The sequence below is a fragment of the Microtus pennsylvanicus genome, chromosome 2 (genome assembly GCF_037038515.1).
Source record: "Microtus pennsylvanicus isolate mMicPen1 chromosome 2, mMicPen1.hap1, whole genome shotgun sequence".
In the NCBI taxonomy this organism is placed as follows: Eukaryota; Metazoa; Chordata; class Mammalia; order Rodentia; family Cricetidae; genus Microtus; species Microtus pennsylvanicus.
In genome coordinates this window covers 27,331,127-27,348,298 of record NC_134580.1, presented here as the reverse complement: position 1 = coordinate 27,348,298, position 17,172 = coordinate 27,331,127, and the positions used below count along the sequence as shown (strand labels likewise).

Sequence of the window (17,172 nt, the reverse complement as noted above, 5' to 3'; positions counted from 1 at the left end):
AATAAAACAGGTGCATGCCTGTAATCCCAGAGGAGGCAAGAGGACCAGATGTTCAAAGTCATCCTTAGCTACATAGGGAGTTTGAGGCCTACATGAGACCCTAATTTTTGTTTTTGTTTTTAAAGGATCTTATAAATTCTTTTGAAAGAATAATTTGTTAGGGCTGGAGAGATGGCTCAGCAGTTAACCGCACGGGCTGCTCTCCCAGAGGACCCAGGTTCAATTCCCAGCACCCACATGACAGCTCACAACTTTCTGTAACTCAGTTCCAGGGGATCCGACAACCTTCGCACAGATACACATGCAGGAAAAACACCAATGCACATAAAACTAAAAATAAATCATGAAAAAATTGTATTATTTAAAAAAGAATAATTTATTGGTTATACTGTGCTGGATAGTGGCAGTCAATGACTAGAGTACTGTCTGGAGCCTCCATCTAAATTTGTAATACCAAAGCACTCGGGTTTCACAAAAAAAGTCTTGGGTTCCTTGGATCACAGGGTACGGGAGACAACGTGGGCAGCTTCGATGACATTGTAGGTGGTTGGAGGGCCTTTCTCGCCTGCCTGGTCAGGTGCGGACAGCTGGGGCAGGTTGCTCCTGTGGTTTACTATGAAGAGCGGGTTGAGCTGGCTCAGCACCTCATCGCTCACGGAGATACCGTCCAGGTACTGTTTGAGCATCTCCCTCAGCTTCCCGCTGATCTCCAGCAGCTGCACGCGTCTGTGCTGCAGGCTCAGCACCTCCAGCTTCACCTTATTGTATCTTTTCCAGAAGTTCTCCATCCCTGAGTAGTCCGCCATAACCTGAGGCAGAGGAGGGAGGCGTGTGGTGGTCCCCTTGAGCAAATGCTGCCCAGCCCCCATGCTCCCCATCCTTTACCTTGGCCAGCTCCTCTGTGACCTCTTCTGGGTTCTGTCTCTCCACTTCCTCCTGCTCCATGGGAGTCAGGACTGAGGAATAGAAAGGCAGGACTTTTTCTTCCTCTGTTTCAAATTTCCTACAGATTTCAGCAAGTTTAAGGATCTTTTCACCCTGTTGGGAAGGAAGAGGCGCGTTAGGGAAAACAAGATGAATCCCTGCTTGAGTCCAGGAAAGCGGCTCCAGCAGCAGGAAGCCCATCTCAGGCAGTGCCTGCCCGCGCCAAGCTCTCTCCCAGCAGTTAACATCCTCACACGGCACAGCTCGGTACCACATCGTCTTCTCTTCAGCTAAGAAAGGTGTTTCCTGGGATGAGGAAACACACATGCGCAGACACACAGAGGGAGATCTTGGGAAGCTGGAGAGCCCCATCTCTTCTGGAAGCCTGGGGGTTGAGAAGCTTTAAAGCGTCTTCCTTCCTTACTTTAGGCTTGGTCAGTTTGAAGTCAAATAGGAGAGTTGGTTGGTCTGCAAATGTGTGAGACGGGTCCTGATCAGGCCTTGAACTTCTGGAGCCAACCCATCAGCAGGGGGCCTGCAGCAGGAGAAAAAAGCTGCCAGGCTTTTCTCTCAGGAGGTTGAGGAAGAAGTGGCCATCTTGAAAATCCACCACCTTTGTTACACAGTGGTAGCTCTTCTTCTCCTATGGGGAGTTTGTCCAACTTCTGGTCTCTCATCACCTGTCTCAAAGGTCACCCTGACTGCTCTTAGGGTGTTTAGGGGTGATGACCACTGCTCTTAGCTGCTTCAAGCTGACAAAAGGTCAAGACTGGGGGGCCGGCCTCAGAGGAAGGTCTGTCTAAGGGGCCGCAGTGAAACTTAACCTATGGTGAAGATCCAGAGCATACGACAGCCATTGGGGACAGTGTTTATCTTTGGAGCTTGTCATACGACTGAAAAATAGCATCTTGATGAGTTGGTAGGCCTCGAAAAAAATCTAGAGGTTAGGTCCCCAAATGACACTGTCTTCAGAAGAAATCCAGAGACAAACCCCCAAAATGATGCAGTCTAGAAATAATACAGTCTAGGGGTCCTAATTGGTTCGTTTCCTCTGCTAGTTAAAGAGTTAAAAAGCAGGAAAAACCTGAAAGACATCAGGTAGTATAATATTCAGGGGCCTCGTCCCAGCCCCTGGCATCCATCTTTGGAATACTGGGCAGGAACGCCATTTCAAGCCCCCTCCGCTGGGAGTTGCCTTGGTCTGAACTCCACCTCTGGGAAAGCCTGCCAAGCGGTGACTCCTCCCCAGAGAGGGTCAGGACCACTCCCACAGGCTATTTAGACTGCCCCCCAGAGAATGTACATGTGGTCTCCGGGTTTCGCGTGGTCTCCTCCCACACCTCACCATGCTTTCCCAGTGCCACCCGGGAGCACTGCATTAAACATAGGCATCTTTTATTCAATCTAATTTGGTCTGATTGGAATTATTTGCGTTGGCAGAGAGGCTCATCTAAGAAATATTCCTGGGCTGGAGAGATGGCTCAGTGGTTAAGAGTACTGGCTGCTCTTCCAGAGGTCCTGAGTTCAATTCCCAGCAACCACATGGTGGCTCACAACCATCTGTAATGAGATCTGGCACCCTCTTCTGGCATGCGGGCATACATGGAGGCAGAACATTGTATGCATAATAAATAAAATCTTTTAAAAAAGAAGAAATATTCCTAACAAGTAGCAGCAGAGAATCTCAGCTCATGGAACCGCAGAGTCACAGACAGAATCAGCAGTTGGAGGAGAGGAAACCTCATGCATCAGACACGCAGAGAAAAAGACCCTGTGCAAGGCAAAGTGGGACTTGACTCGGGAAGCTGAAACATCCCTGTTCATTTAAAAAAGAGAACGGAGTAGAAAAGAAGGAAGGAAGGAAGAAAGGAAGGAAGGAAGAAAGAAAGGAAGGAAGGAAGGAAAAAAGAAAAGCTAACACAAACATCCACTTAAAGAGGAGGGAGGAGGGAGCCCTGCCCCATCTTTCCTGAATCCCTTTTGCCCCCAGCCAGGTTTCTTGGTTTTGTCCCTTTTACCTTCTCCACGACCTTTTTCAGGTCCTTGAGGGTGGCATTACTTTCCAGGGTGAGTTTGACTAAGTTCTCCTGGGACACTCCCCGAGCCTGCGTCCTTTGGGCTTTCAGTTTTCGCAGCTGTACATGGACCAGCTCCTTGTCATTGCGGATGCACTGGTTCTGCCATTCACTTTCACGGCTGTGGGCTGTGATCTTCCCTTTCAAGATACCTATGGCCTCCTAGAGGGACAGTGGGGACCATTGACAAAGGCAGTTGAAGGACTAAGAGCAGAGCGTCATCTTGACCCAACCAGTGAGAGACCCAAAAGAATTTGGGAAGGCAATGGACAGACGGACACTGAATGGCCTGGGGTCTCCAAGTGAGCACTGACCTGCAGCTTCTGGATTTTTTTCATCTGCATTTCAATCTCTTTGGAGCTTTTCTCGTCCTTCACCTTCAGAGTCTCAAAGGCAATCTTCCGGTCCTCCGTGGCGTCGGTGTAGTTCTTGAGCGCATCCTGGAACCTTCTCCACAGATCCTCCACTATGTTCTCCAGTTGTAGACGAAGAAAGTGCTTCTCTTCTAAATTCTAGGGAATGTGTCCCAAATACCAAAAGCTTAGAGCTACTCTCTTAGTGCCCGCTCATGCCCACCAGCAGCCTTACCCTCGAGAACTGTTAGGAGCGTTGTTTAGTGAATTACATTCAGAGTGGGGCATTGTGACCCAGACAGGAAAGCATGGGGGTGGGCCCAGCTCCATGAGAATGATGCCAATTAGAAACAGAATGAGGAGCCAGGCAGAAGAGACACATCTCTGTGAGTTCAAGGCCAGCCTGGTCTACAGAGCAAGTTCTAGGGCAGGCTCCAAAGCTATACAGAAACCCTGTCTTGAAAAACAAAACAAAACAAACAAAAACAGAATGAGGCCCAGTGTTCCAAATCTGAACTTTTTTTTTTGTCTTCCTGAGACAGGGTTTCTCTGTGTAGCCCTGGAACTCTGTAGAACAGGCTGGCCTCAAATTAGAGAGAGATCCTCCTCCTTCTGCCTCCAGAGTGCGTCTTTATACCACCTGGCTCAGATCTTGTAACTTTTTTTTTTTTTTTTTTGGTTTTTCGAGATAGGGTTTCTCTGTAGCTTTGGAGCCTGTCCTGGAACTCCCTTGGTAGACCAGGCTGGCCTCGAACTCACAGAGATCCGCCTGTCTCTGCCTCCCAAGTGCTGGGATTACAGGCGTGCACCACCACCGCCTGGCTATCTTGTAACTTTTTAAAGCAAAATTGATAGTTTGGATTTTCATGTGAAATCTTTTCAATTTTCACAAGTAGGAAATTATTCAAACTGTAAAGTATATCACTGGCTAAATTAAAAGCAAGGGTTGGGGATGGAGCTTAGAGTAGAATACTTGCCTAGCATCGACTCAGGCTGGATGTGATGGTACATGCCCATTACCCTACTCGGGAGGTGGAGGCAGGAGGATCACAAGTTTAAGGTAAAAGTAAAAAAGCAGTTCCAGGTCATGCTCCACCACATAGTGAGTTCAAGGTCAGCCTGAGCTAAGGAAGAAGCTGTCTCAAATATAAGTTGATTGATTAAAGTTAAACCAAGAACCCTAAACACAAACTTCTGCATGTCAGCTAGATTTGCAAAGTCTATGATGGAAAGAATTATGGATCAATTTCTACCGACTCAGACTGTGGGATTCAAGCTGGTCATGTGGCTACTGTGGGCCTTTATTTCTTTGTCTATACCTCTCAAAAGGGTGAAGTCAGATGATCTCTTAGTTTTTTTTTTAATTGTTGGTGGTCGTGGTGATGGTTTTTTGCTTGTTTTTTTTGTTGTTTGTTTTGTTCTTTCCCCCTTAAATGCATTCTTAAAATCTTCTAGAACGTTCCTGGTTCCCAAGCAGTTTTCACAAGATCACAAAGAAGCACGGGGGACCTCAGTGGCCAGAGACTTTTATTGACCCTTGGCTCTGGAGTGCTTGCCTAGCTCTGACTGCCCCGAGCAGCTCTCGTCCCGGCCCGTCTCTCTGGACCCCGTCCCTCCATCCTCCGCCTGTACCTTGTTTTTCAGATCATCCCACATACTCTGGAACTCTAGCTTGCTCTCATACTCGGAATCGATGTAATTCTGCTCCATGGCCATGAAGACATCCTGGAGGTAGTGGATCTCTTTCTCATGCTGGTCAATGATTGTCTTCCTACAGGAGATGTGATAGGTATAGCATGAGGTCCAACAATAACAAAGAAACACATAGCTATGAACGGGCAGGGGTGGTGGCACACTCCTTTAGTCCTGGCACTTGGGAGGCAGAGGTGGGCGGATACCTATGAGTTAGAGGGCAGCCTGGTCTACAGAATGTGTTCCAAGCCAGCCAGGGCTACACAGTGAGGCTCTGTCTTAAAATAAAAAAAAAAAACAAAACCACAAAAACCCCCAAAAAACCAAAAACGCTATAGATGGGACAAACTTGTAGGCACCTGGCATGGAGGGAGAAAAGGTTTTAGTGTATGTTTTCTTTTACTTTCTTTTTTTACCCAGAAAGAATAAGAATATTTTGATTTTTGAGTAGGTAATACTTTCATATGAAACAAAACCAAAAATTTACATAAGTTCACAGTGGAATCTCTCTCCCATCCTTATCTACTGATAGATGGATAGAATTCTGATAGTTGAAATTAGGAGGTACAGACAGGTACCGCAGAGGTCAAAGAAAGCTAAGACTCTAAGATTAAAGCCAAGTTCATTTCCGAGGAACTCAAGAGCCTCTCTGCCTGGGGTTAGATTAGGGAGGAGGCTCGGAGGTACTAGGGATTGGCTCTGGGAACTCCCGGGATCCAGTCTCTGGACTCTCTGGCCCCTTACCGTTCCGTCTCAAACTCTTTCGTCAGGACATCTAGTTCCATGTTGTAGCTTTCCTCCAGGAGACTGAGTCGGCGTCGCTGCAGGGTCAAGAGCTGGTCAACATTGTGTAAGTGGCTGCGCAGAGCATGGGCGTATTGTTCCTCTGCTTCAGTCAAGTCCTTAGCCAGAGACTAGAGGAGGAAGGTAATTACTGTTCTGGCCGAGCGGCATCCCCGAGAAAATACAAATGGATTTGAGGGGCTGGGTCCTCAGCACCCACAAACGAAGTCTGTGGTGGCACCCCTGTAATCCTGGGTTTGGGGGAGTAGAGTTAGGAGGCTCCTAGGTCTTGCTGACCAGCCAGCCTACCCAATTTGATAAATGAGCTCCGATCTCAAAATATAGGGTGGAGAGCAAGCAAGAAAGATGCTTAGTGACAACCTCTGGCCTACACGCACATGCACACACGCACGCACGCACACGCACATGCACGCACGCACGCACACGCACAGGCACGCACGCACGCACACTTAGCTATCTGGCTAGGTGGATGGCACAATGGTATTTTCCTCTTATTTCCTAATGGTTTTAGGAATGCTGGCTCTCCCATTCAGTCTTTAAAAAGTAAGATTAATTTATTATTTGTGTATATGCGTGCATGCCTTTCTAGGTTTGTTATGCAGGTGTCCCAAGAGGCCAGAGGCCCCCGGATTTCCTGGAATGAGAGCTACAAGCAGTTGTGAGTTGCCTAATGTGAGCACTGGAACTCGTACCCAGGTCCTCTGAAAGAACCGCAAGAGCCATCTCTCCAGCCCTTTCCACTTAGTCTTGACGCAAACCAAGAGTGACGTCTAGAAGTGTAGGAACCAGTCCTCCCACGCAGGAGAGAGACAGGAGGAGATCTGGAATTCAAGGACTAGGATTTCTAGGCCAGTCGGGGCTACATCGTAAGATCCTGTCTAAAAAAAAAAAAAAAAACAGCTTTGGGAAGGACTGGAGAAATGGCTCAGCAATTGGGAGCGCTGGCTGCTTTCCCAGAGGACTAGGGTTTGATTCCCAACACCTGCATGGAGGTTCACACCTGTAACTCCAGTTCCAGGGGATCTGAACTGCCCTTTTCGTGGGCATTGCATGTATATGGTGCACCTAACATATATGTAGACACAGAGATAAAATGAAAATAATTTTTTTTCTAAAGAACTATAAAGTGAGTCAATGTCTTGTGGCTCACAAACATTTACACGGATGGAGCCACCATTAAAAAAAAAAAGAGGTAGGGCTGGAGAGATGGCTCAGCAGTTAAGAGCACTGGGGGGTGGGGTAGGGCTTTTCCAGAGATCCTGGGTTCAATTCTTAGCAACCATATGGTAGCTGATAGTCATCTATAATGAGATCTGGTGCCCTCTTCTGGCTTGTAGGCATACATGCAGGCAGAAAATTGTATACACAATAAATAAATCTTAAAAAAACAAAAAGCCAGGTATCCTTGGAGAACTGGATGTTTGAGGGCAGAAACTAACTTGAATCTAGTTTTGTTAGGAAAAAAAATCCTAAGACGGGCGGTTCCGCCGGCGCAAAGAAATCCAATCAGGTCAGATCAAACCGAATTAAAATGCCCATTGTTTTATTAAATACGGTGAGAGCACTGCTGGGAGACAGGAAAGCGAGGAGCACCTGCAAACCCAGAACCACATGTTTCTCCTCTGGGAGCTCACTTAAATACGCTGGGGGAAGGGGTCAGGACCTGGCATGCTGGAATCTGGAGTCCAGGCCAATGCAACCCCCAGGCCAGAGGGCTGGGGTTACGCTCCCCACTTAACAAGTTTATCTTCTATTTTTTTAGATTTATTTATTATGTAAACAGTGTTCTGCCTGTGTGTCCCCTACAGGCCAGAAGAGGGCACCAGATCTCATTACAGATGGCTGTGAGCCACCATGTGGCTGCTGGGAATTGAACTCAGGACCTCTGGAAGAGCAGCCAGTGCTCTTAACCTCCAGCCCTAGTTTATCTTCTTACACAAACCAGTCAGGTGACGCACACCCACAATACTAGGGCACTGATGCAGGAGCACTGCAAATTCCCTAGGCTACGGTAATGAGTTTGAAGCCAGCTTGGGTACTTAACAAGACATGTGTGCATGTGCGCATGTGTGTGTGATATGTACATATATAATATATGCATGTATAAATACTTCCATATACATCCATCCATACACACATACAGTGTGTGTGTGTGTGTATATATATATATATATATATATATATATATATATATATATAGTATCTCCCAACGTAGCTCTAATTGGCTTAGAACTAGTTATGTAAAACAAGTTGGCCTCCAACTCACAGGGATTTGCTTGCCTCTGCCTCCCTAGTGCAGGATTAAAAGTGTGTACTACCACACACGGCAAAATTATTTTATAGGGTTGGGGATGTATCTCAGCGGTGGAGTGTTTGCCTACCACAGATAGGGCTAGATTTTGATCCCCAGTACTACAAGCACAAAACAAAAAGCAAGGAAGCTATCAAAGGCCAATCAAGTGAGGACAGAGTGATTCAGGGGCCAACAGAAACTGGCTTCTTATGGCATCCTGTATGGCAGACAAGTCCACTCCCATCCTACAGTTTTCTGCAGTGGGCCTGTCAGTTCCTCCACCAAAGAGGAAATCTCATTTGGATAGTGACACATCCTACAATGCCAGCATTTGGGAGGAAGGGAGACTAGAGAGACAGCTTAGAGGTTGAGAGCACTTGCTCCTTTTCATGAAGACCTGAGTTCAGTTTCCAGCACTGACCACTCTGGAAGTCTAACTCCAAGGGTTATGACGCCCTCTTCTGGCCTCTGTGGGCACCTGCACTCACATGTATTACCCCCCCCCAACACACAAGACACATAATTGAAAAATAATAAAATATTTTTTAAAGGTCATGAGTTTGAAGTCAGCAGACTCATCTCAAGAGGAAAGCCAGAAAGAAAAAGGAAGATAGGAGAGCGGGAAGAGGGAGCACAGAAGAAAAGCGTTCTCTTTCCACCTCCTTGAGTTTGAGTAACCTTGTGACTATTGGGATCAACAGAAGAGGTGAAAATGGCACTTGGAACTGTGTTGGTTCCAGCACAGCCCTCACTCTGGCCTGCCAGCTTCCACTTCCTGCCTCTTGGAATGCCTATTCTTGGGAATTCTTCCTCCAGGCACGCTGTGAGAAACCCAGACTGTCTCGCTGTTGTGTGTGAAGACAATCCCTGTGGGGCAAAGGTTGTGTTGTGTGGCTTTCCTGGAAAACAGAGACAGATATCCATTGTCCCCAGAAGAGAGAGAGAGAGACTAATGATTCTGCCAGGTCTACCTTGGTAAACCAGTTAGTTTATTGGGGTTACTGATGGTTAATAAAAGCTGTTCCTCGAGTTCCACAGCTTAGCTGGTTTGAGGGTCCCTCCTTTCTAGCAGTCGGTTTTGCTTATATAACCTTGGAGAGGAGCCTTGTGATTTTTTTTTTGACAGGGTTTCTCTGTAGACCAGGCTAGCCTCAAACTCACATAGATGCTCCTGCCTCTGCCTCCTGAGGGCTTAGATTAAAGGCATGCACTACCACTACCTGGCTAATACTTGGGAGGCTGAGGCAGGAGTAATGCCATTATTCTCAGTCTGGGTTCAAAAAAGAGAAATGAAAGGTTGGTTAGTGACAAAGTTCGTGCCAAGCAAGCACAAGGCCCTGAGTTTGGAACGTGACCCAGAACCCACATAAAGACCCAGGCCTGGGGGTACGCCTATAATCCCAGTGCTTGGGGCTGGGGGTTCAGATCACCCCTCATACATGGTGGATACCTGAAGCTCACTGACCATCCAGCTGATGAGCTTCAGGGTCAGTGAGAGACTGTCTCAAAAAAGAAGATGCTTGTTTTGGCAGCATATATGCCAGAATTGGAATATAATACAGAAAGATTAACATGACCCTGAGCAAATCTGTGAAGTGTTTTTTATTTGTTTGTTTGTTTGAGACAAGGTCTCACTACAGAGTAGCCCTGTCTGGCACAGAACCTGCTAGACCAGATTGACCTCAAACTCAGAGATCCTTCAGCCTCTGCATGCAATGTTTTAAAAACATTTTTTTGATTTATTTCATAAGTGTTGTCTGCATGTATGTGTGTATACCATATGTGTGCCTGGTGCCCTTAGAGGTCAGAAAAGGGCATCAAGTCTCCTGGAGTTACAGCCACCATATGGATGCTGGAAATCTAACCGGGTTCCTCTACAAGAACAATAAGTGCTCCTAACTGCTGAGTCACTTCTCTGGCTCAAGTGTACCACATTCTAAAAGCAAACTAATAGATGGACCATAGTTAAGGAAAGATACTGGGTAACAACTTCTGGCATGCATATTCATATGTGAACATATAACACACACACCAAGTCCAAAGCCTTCCAGGGCTGGATATGTGACTCCGTGGTAAACTCCTTATCGAACACATAAAAGGCCTTATATTTGCTCCCTGGCACTGGAAAAAAAAAAGGCCTGGGACTGGAGAGATGGCTCAGAGGTTAAGAGCACTGGCTGCTCTTCCAGAGTTCAATTCTCAGCACTCACATGGCAGCTCACAGCTATCTATAACTCCTGTTCCAGGGGATCTGACATCCTCACACAGACAAACATTCTGACAAAACACCAATGCACATAAAATAGAAATAAATAAACCAGTTTAAAGAGAGCAAGGGAAGAAGCTGTAGCAGGATTGTAACCTCCAGTGTGAAGCTGCTGGGGTCTGCTGAATCCCCACCTGTGCAAGACAGACAGAAGGAAAGGCGTGTCTTCTCGTGGAAAGACACTAATATTTGCTGTTATTGCCGAGTTTTGTTTGGGAAGAAAAGCCTAAAAGGAACTGGCAAGCAGGTATAGTGGTGTATTAATAAAGCTTGCCTGAAGATCAGAGAGCAAAGCAGCCGTACAAACCAGGGAGTGATGGCACACTCCTTTAATCCCAGACACAGGCAGGTGGATCTTTGCTGGTTCAAGGACACCCTGGGCTGGGCTACACAAGATTGAATCTGTCTAAGAGAGAAACAGAGCTCACACAAAGGTGGTCTCAGCACTAGGGAGGTGGAGACAAGAGCCATATGGCTGGGCAGAGAGAGGAATAGAAAGAGGAAGAGACAGGAACTCTGTGGAGTCTTCAGGATTCGTGGAGACAGGATCTCACCCATTTTCCATTTGAGGTAGAGGTAAGAGCCAGTGGCTGGCTGCATTGCTTTTCTGACCTTCAGGTTGAACCCCAGTATCTGTCTCTGGGTTTTTATTATTTGTACTACAAACAGGTAAAAGGTGTATTTTAAAAAGATAAACAGGGTATAATGGTGAAGGTCTTTAATCCCAGAACTCAGAGGCAGAGGCTGGTGGATCTCTCTGGGTTTGGGGCTAGAGTGGTCTACATAGTGAGTTCCAGGCCAGCAAGGGCACTGTCTTTAAAAAGCAAAATGAGGGGCTGGAGAGGTGGCTCAGAGGTTAAGAGCACTGGCTGCTCTTCCAAAGGTCCTGAGTTCAATTCCCAGCAACCACATGGTGGCTCACAACCATCTGAACTGAGATCTGGAGCCCTCCTATGGCGTGCGGGCACACATGGAGACAGAATGTTGTATACATAATAAATAAATCTTAAAAAAAAGCAAAATGAAAAATAAACAAAAAGGGGCTGCAGCTTTCTCTCCCTTGGTGCTACCTTCAAGGAAGCTGCCATTTCCTGAGCGGATCTTGGTTCCCCTCAGATCTAAGAAAGAAAGGAAGGAAGAAGGAAAGAAAAAGAGGACCATAGCCGGGTGGTAGTGGCATGAGACTTTAACCCCAACCTCAAGAAGCAGAGGCAGGGAGATCTCTGTGAGTTCGAAGCCAGCTTGGTCTACAGAGCAAGTTCCAGGAAAGCCAGGGCTACACAGAGAAACCCGATTTCGAAAAATGGGAGTGGGGGGTGATCAAGAAATTCCTTCAGTGAAAGTCAGAACCAAGAAGAAATGCAGAGGCATCAACAGGTTGCAGAGAAGCTTTGAGGGCCAGGTTCTAAAGCCCGGCATTGGTCACGAGAACAGCAAAGAAACCAAGCACATGCCGCCCAGGGGCTCTGCGTGTTCCTGGTGCAGCACCAATGCCGTGTTAGACATGCTGCCCAGGGGCTCTGCGTGTTCCTGGTGCAGCACCAATGCTATGTTAGACATGCTGCCCAGGGCTCTGCGTGTTCCTGGTGCAGCACCAATGCCGTGTTAGACATACTTCCCAGGGCTCTGCGTGTTCCTGGTGCAGCACCAATGCCGTGTTAGACATGCTGCCCAGGGCTCTGCGTGTTCCTGGTGCAGCACCAATGCCGTGTTAGACATGCTGCCCAGGGCTCTGCGTGTTCCTGGTGCAGCACCAATGCCGTGTTAGACATGCTGCCCAGGGCTCTGTGTGTTCCTGGTGCAGCACAATTGCTGTGTTAGACATGCTGCCCAGGGCTCTGCGTGTTCCTGGTGCAGCACCAATGCCGTGTTAGACATGCTGCCCAGGGCTCTCCGTGTTCCTGGTGCAGCACCAATGCTGTGTTAGACATGCTGCCCAGGGGCTCTGCGTGTTCCTGGTGCAGCACCAATGCCGTGTTAGACATGCTGCCCAGGGCTCTGCGTGTTCCTGGTGCAGCACCAATGCCGTGTTAGACATGCTGCCCAGGGCTCTGTGTGTTCCTGGTGCAGCACCAATGCCGTGTTAGACATGCTGCCCAGGGCTCTGTGTGTTCCTGGTGCAGCACCAATGCCGTGTTAGACATGCTGCCCAGGGCTCTGTGTGTTCCTGGTGCAGCACCAATGCCGTGTTAGACATGCTGCCCAGGGCTCTGCATGTTCCTGGTGCAGCACAATTGCTGTGTTAGACATGCTGCCCAGGGCTCTGCGTGTTCCTGGTGCAGCACCAATGCCGTGTTAGACATGCTGCCCAGGGCTCTGCGTGTTCCTGGTGCAGCACCAATGCTGTGTTAGACATGCTGCCCAGGGCTCTGCATGTTCCTGGTGCAGCACCAATGCCGTGTTAGACATGCTGCCCAGGGCTCTGCGTGTTCCTGGTGCAGCACCAATGCTGACATGTCTGACACATCTCACTGTGCTGAGACCACTCATGCTTCCTCCAAGAACCCCAAAGCATGGTGGCCATCAACGTCACCAATCCCAAAGCCAGGGAGTGTGGCTTTCTTCTACAGAGAAGAAAGTGAAGAGATGGCTCAGGCACACATTTCATTTGTGCTTAAATGGAACTGCAAGAGCTTAAAAGGTGTGTGTAGGGGGGACACACAAGGCCAAGGAGACAGCTACGCTCATGTACGGGTGGACTGAGAAGATGCCACAAAGTTGCCCTCTGTCCTTCTTGGCATGCATACCCACACACGGACTTTTAATATATATATATATTATATATATATACATATATATATTAAAATAAATAAATAAAAAATATATATCAGAGTCTTTCAAAGGATGAGAGTGATTCAAGAATTTCTTAAGAGCGTATGGATGGGCCTAGTTGATGGCACCTGCCAATCATTCCAGTACCTGGGAAGTCTGAAATAGAACCACTAAATTCCAGCCAGCCTGGGCTGTACGAGTCTGTGTCTCTCTCCCTCCTACCTCCAAAAGATCATTAAGATGGTTTGGAAATCCAGAATTGCTCTCGCCTTTTGAGGGCTTCACAACCTTATCCAGGGACACTGAAGTTGAATCAAGGAGGCCAAATTGCTTGGATGAAACAGGGGAATAATAGTCAAAATATCTTTATCTTGCCAGGTGCAGTGGCCCACGCCTTCAACCCCAGCACTTGGGAGGCAGAGGCAGGCGGATCTCTGTGAGTTCGAGGCCATCCAGACCTACAGAGTGAGACCCTTCACAAAAACAAGATACCCACACTCTAATACTAGCCCTCCGACTGGTCGGCCCCACTGTCTGGAACTGAGCCCTCGGGAACTGATAGAAAGACCAGGACTAAGTTTCACTTGCTGGCTCACTACTATAAAACTCTGCAGGGCTTGTTTGGGGCAGCAAATGACGAAAGAGAGTAGTTAGTTCCTCTAAGGAAGGCAGGGATAGTGACAGCTCAGTATTTCGTTGCTCGTGCCGTGTGAAGGTTTAAAGGTCAGTCAGGTAGATCTGGCTGTATAGACCTGTGGTGCCAGCAGCTGGGAAGTGGGGGCAGGAGAGTGAGAAGTTCAAAGTCATCTCCAGTTACACCAGGAGACCAGTATAGGGATACATGACCTTGTCTCAAAAAAAAAAAATGAATTCACCAGGCCCGCTCTACTGAGAAAGGTCGAGGCCAGCGTCAAGCGACCTGAGCGACCCGAGGAAGCCGTACCTTGATGACGCTGTCCTTGCAATCCACCACGCGGTCAAACGTTTGACTGAGGACCTCGATGTCCTTGAGAAGTTCCCTGGTCTTGACTTCCCTTAGGACAGTTCTCCACTGTGTGTTGATCTTATTAAGATTCAGAGCGCTGTTGTGTTCTTCCTTGGCCAGCTTGTCCTGTGTGAGGGATAAACACACCCATTTCAGCCAAGGCCAAAGGTCTACCTGGGTACAATGGATTCCACCCTGACAAACACCAGCCCTCGAGCATTCTGAAGGGCCAAAGCTCTTGTCAACCAACACCCAGGGCTCGGATTTGTGATTTTCGATGGGAGTTTCCTTCAAGGTGAGACGTCAAAGCAGAAGACTTTCTAATGATCCCACTCCAGACGGGACAGCAGAATTTTCTTTTTTTAAAAAAAAATTTAGGGCTGGAGAGATGGCTCAGTGGTTAAGAGCACTGCCTGTTCTACCAAAGGTCCTGAGTTCAATTCCCAGCAACCATATGGTGGCTCACAGCCACCTGTAATGAGATCTGGTGCCCTCTTCTGGCCTGTATACTTAATAAATAAATAAATCTTTAAAAAAAAATTTAGTTAGCTTTATTTTATGTGCATTGGTGTGAAGGTATCAGATCCCCAGAAACTGGAGTTACAGACGGTTGTTAGCTGTCATGTGGGTGCTGGGAATTGAACTCAGGTCCTCTGGAAGAACAGCCAGTGCTCCTAACTGCTGAGCCATCTCTCCAGCCCCCCAGATTTTCAAGATAGCTGAATTTGGACACTTGACAGCACCTACTGTCCTAATTCCAGAGCTCAGCTGGTACTTCCAACTCTATTCCCCCTCTCCATGCTTCACAGAGAACTCCCTAGGACGAAAACAATGTAGCCGAGGACTTCGGAGGAGGCACGGGCGGGATGAAAATGAGTCAGCCAACAGTGACGCGACCTGGGCAACGGTGCCAGGGCATGGGCGGGGTGGGTTTGGGCAAGACACAGTAAAGACAAGCATCACCTTCAAGAACTGTGTGAGAAGCCTCTCTTTCTTCTTGGCCGCCTCCTCCTCTGCCAGCAACTTCTGCTGAAATAAAAGCAGCTGCTCTTCGTCTGTCAAGGGTACCTTTGCCTTTTTCCCTTTTTTAGGCATGGCTGGGCAGGCGGACTGGATTTAGGCAAAGAGCCTCGGCCTGCCGCCACGGCCTGCTTGTGAGAAATTAGAAAGAAAACGCTCCCATAGACAGGGACCTTCTGGAACTAAGGTAATGGAGCCTTACTTAGTCAGACCTCAGTCCTCTGCCAAGAGAGCTCAGGCCGTCAACAGACGGCTCAAGAGTCGAACGACGCATCTTGTCTCCTAGCAACAAGGACCTTCGCTAAGACCGCTGCCCGTGTGAGAAATTGTAAGGTGAGCCCTATTTTGAAGCGCCCCCTGCACTCTGGAGGACCGCAGTCAGTTCTTGTGGAGAGGGCTTTTTATCATAAAAAGCCTTCAAATATTTTTTTCTATTTTACTGTCTTATTTTGTGTATGTGTGTTTTGTCTGCATACATGGGCATGCCTGTTGCCTGCAGAGTCCAGAAGAGGGTGTTGGATTCAGTGGAACAGGTCAAGACCACTCACACACATACTCAATCTTTTTTGAGGGTGGGTATATCAGGCTTCTTTTGGGCCACCAACCAGCTCCCAAATCATAACACAAACACTTTTATACTTAGTTTTAAATGCTTGGCTTAGTTTAGGCTTCTTTCTGGCTAGCTCTTTTAACTTAACCTGTTTCTCTTTATCTACCTTTTGCCTCCGGCCTTTTTACTTTTCTTTATTCTCTGTGACTTTCTTTCCTGCTTACTTCGTGGCTGGCTGGGTGGCTGACCTCTGGTGTCTCCCTCTCTTGACGTGTTCTTCATTTCTCCTCCTATTTATTCTCTCTCTCTGCCAGCCCCGCCTATCCTTTCTCCTGCCTAGATATTGGCTGTTCTTTACTAATCCAATCAGGTGCCTCAGGCAGGCAAGGTGAAACAAATGCCACACAGCTTTTAATAACTATACAATAGCAGCATAGACAAATGTAACACACCTTTACACAGTTAAAGTAATATTCTGCAACATAAACAAATGTAACATATCTTTACATAGTTAAAGTAATATTCCACAACAGGTGGGCCGGTGAGAAGGCTCAGTGGGTAAGGGAGTTGCTGCCAAGCCTGATGATCTGAGACCAACCACCAATGCCAGCTTCAAGGGCTCAAAATCCTTTCTGACCTCAGTGGACACTGGACTCATGTACACACATATACATAAAACATTTTAAATCTTTGTAAAATGGTCTCCTTGGAGGTGGAGAGATGGCTCAGAGGATAAGAGCACTGGCTGCAATTGTAGAAGGTCTGGATTCAGTTCCCAGCACCCACATGGCAGCTCACAACTGCCCATAATTCCAGTTCCAGGGGATCTGATTCCCACTCTGACCTCTGTGGGCACCTGGTACACGCATGGTGCACATACATACACACAGGCAAAACAGATGCACATAAAACAAATCAATCTAGAGACTGTCTTGAGACAACATCTCATTGTGTAGCCCCAGATGGCCAGAAACTCACTATATAGTCCAGGTTGACCTCAAACTCATAAAAACCTGTTTGCCTCTGCCTCCCCGGTGCTGGCATCAAAGGTATGCATTACCACTTCTAACTTAAAGTTTCTTCAAGCGAAAAATTCTTTGGATAACAAAAAGAAATACAGCAGTGCACGTTTCCCCATATAGACACCCGCAGCTGACAGAGCAGCAGACCTCTCAAGCCACAGCCCGCCCTGCTCAGGCAGCCGGGTGCACTCTCCTCTACATGGCCGCACCTCCGTCTTCTAAGCTGCCTTGCTTTTCTGTTTAACCCGTACAGTATCTTTGCTTCACTCTGCCTCTGCCTGAAATTCTGTTCTGTGGTAGATGTGCCCACGAGGACCTGAGCAGAATTCCCTATGACTTCACGGAGACTCTTTAGGCTGTGCAGCCAGCATCCTCGAGTTATTCTGAAAATTAGATGGGATGTTCAGAGAACAAAG

The 17,172-nt window shown here is 47.6% G+C and overlaps 1 protein-coding gene across 1 annotated transcript; it reads right to left on the bottom strand.

Annotated features, from left to right (window-relative positions):
- Nucleotides 1-352: 352 nt before the first annotated feature.
- Nucleotides 353-15,476, bottom strand: Drc2 (dynein regulatory complex subunit 2). The gene is made up of 8 exons (XM_075960581.1): nucleotides 15,128-15,476; nucleotides 14,123-14,290; nucleotides 5,789-5,958; nucleotides 4,985-5,123; nucleotides 3,314-3,511; nucleotides 2,943-3,161; nucleotides 886-1,038; nucleotides 353-809 (listed from the first exon to the last, which is right to left on the bottom strand). Exons 1-8 carry the CDS (start codon nucleotides 15,257-15,259, stop codon nucleotides 498-500), a joined length of 1,491 nt encoding a protein of 496 aa, XP_075816696.1. The 5' UTR covers nucleotides 15,260-15,476; the 3' UTR covers nucleotides 353-497.
- Between the last annotated feature and the right edge of the window lie 1,696 nt (nucleotides 15,477-17,172).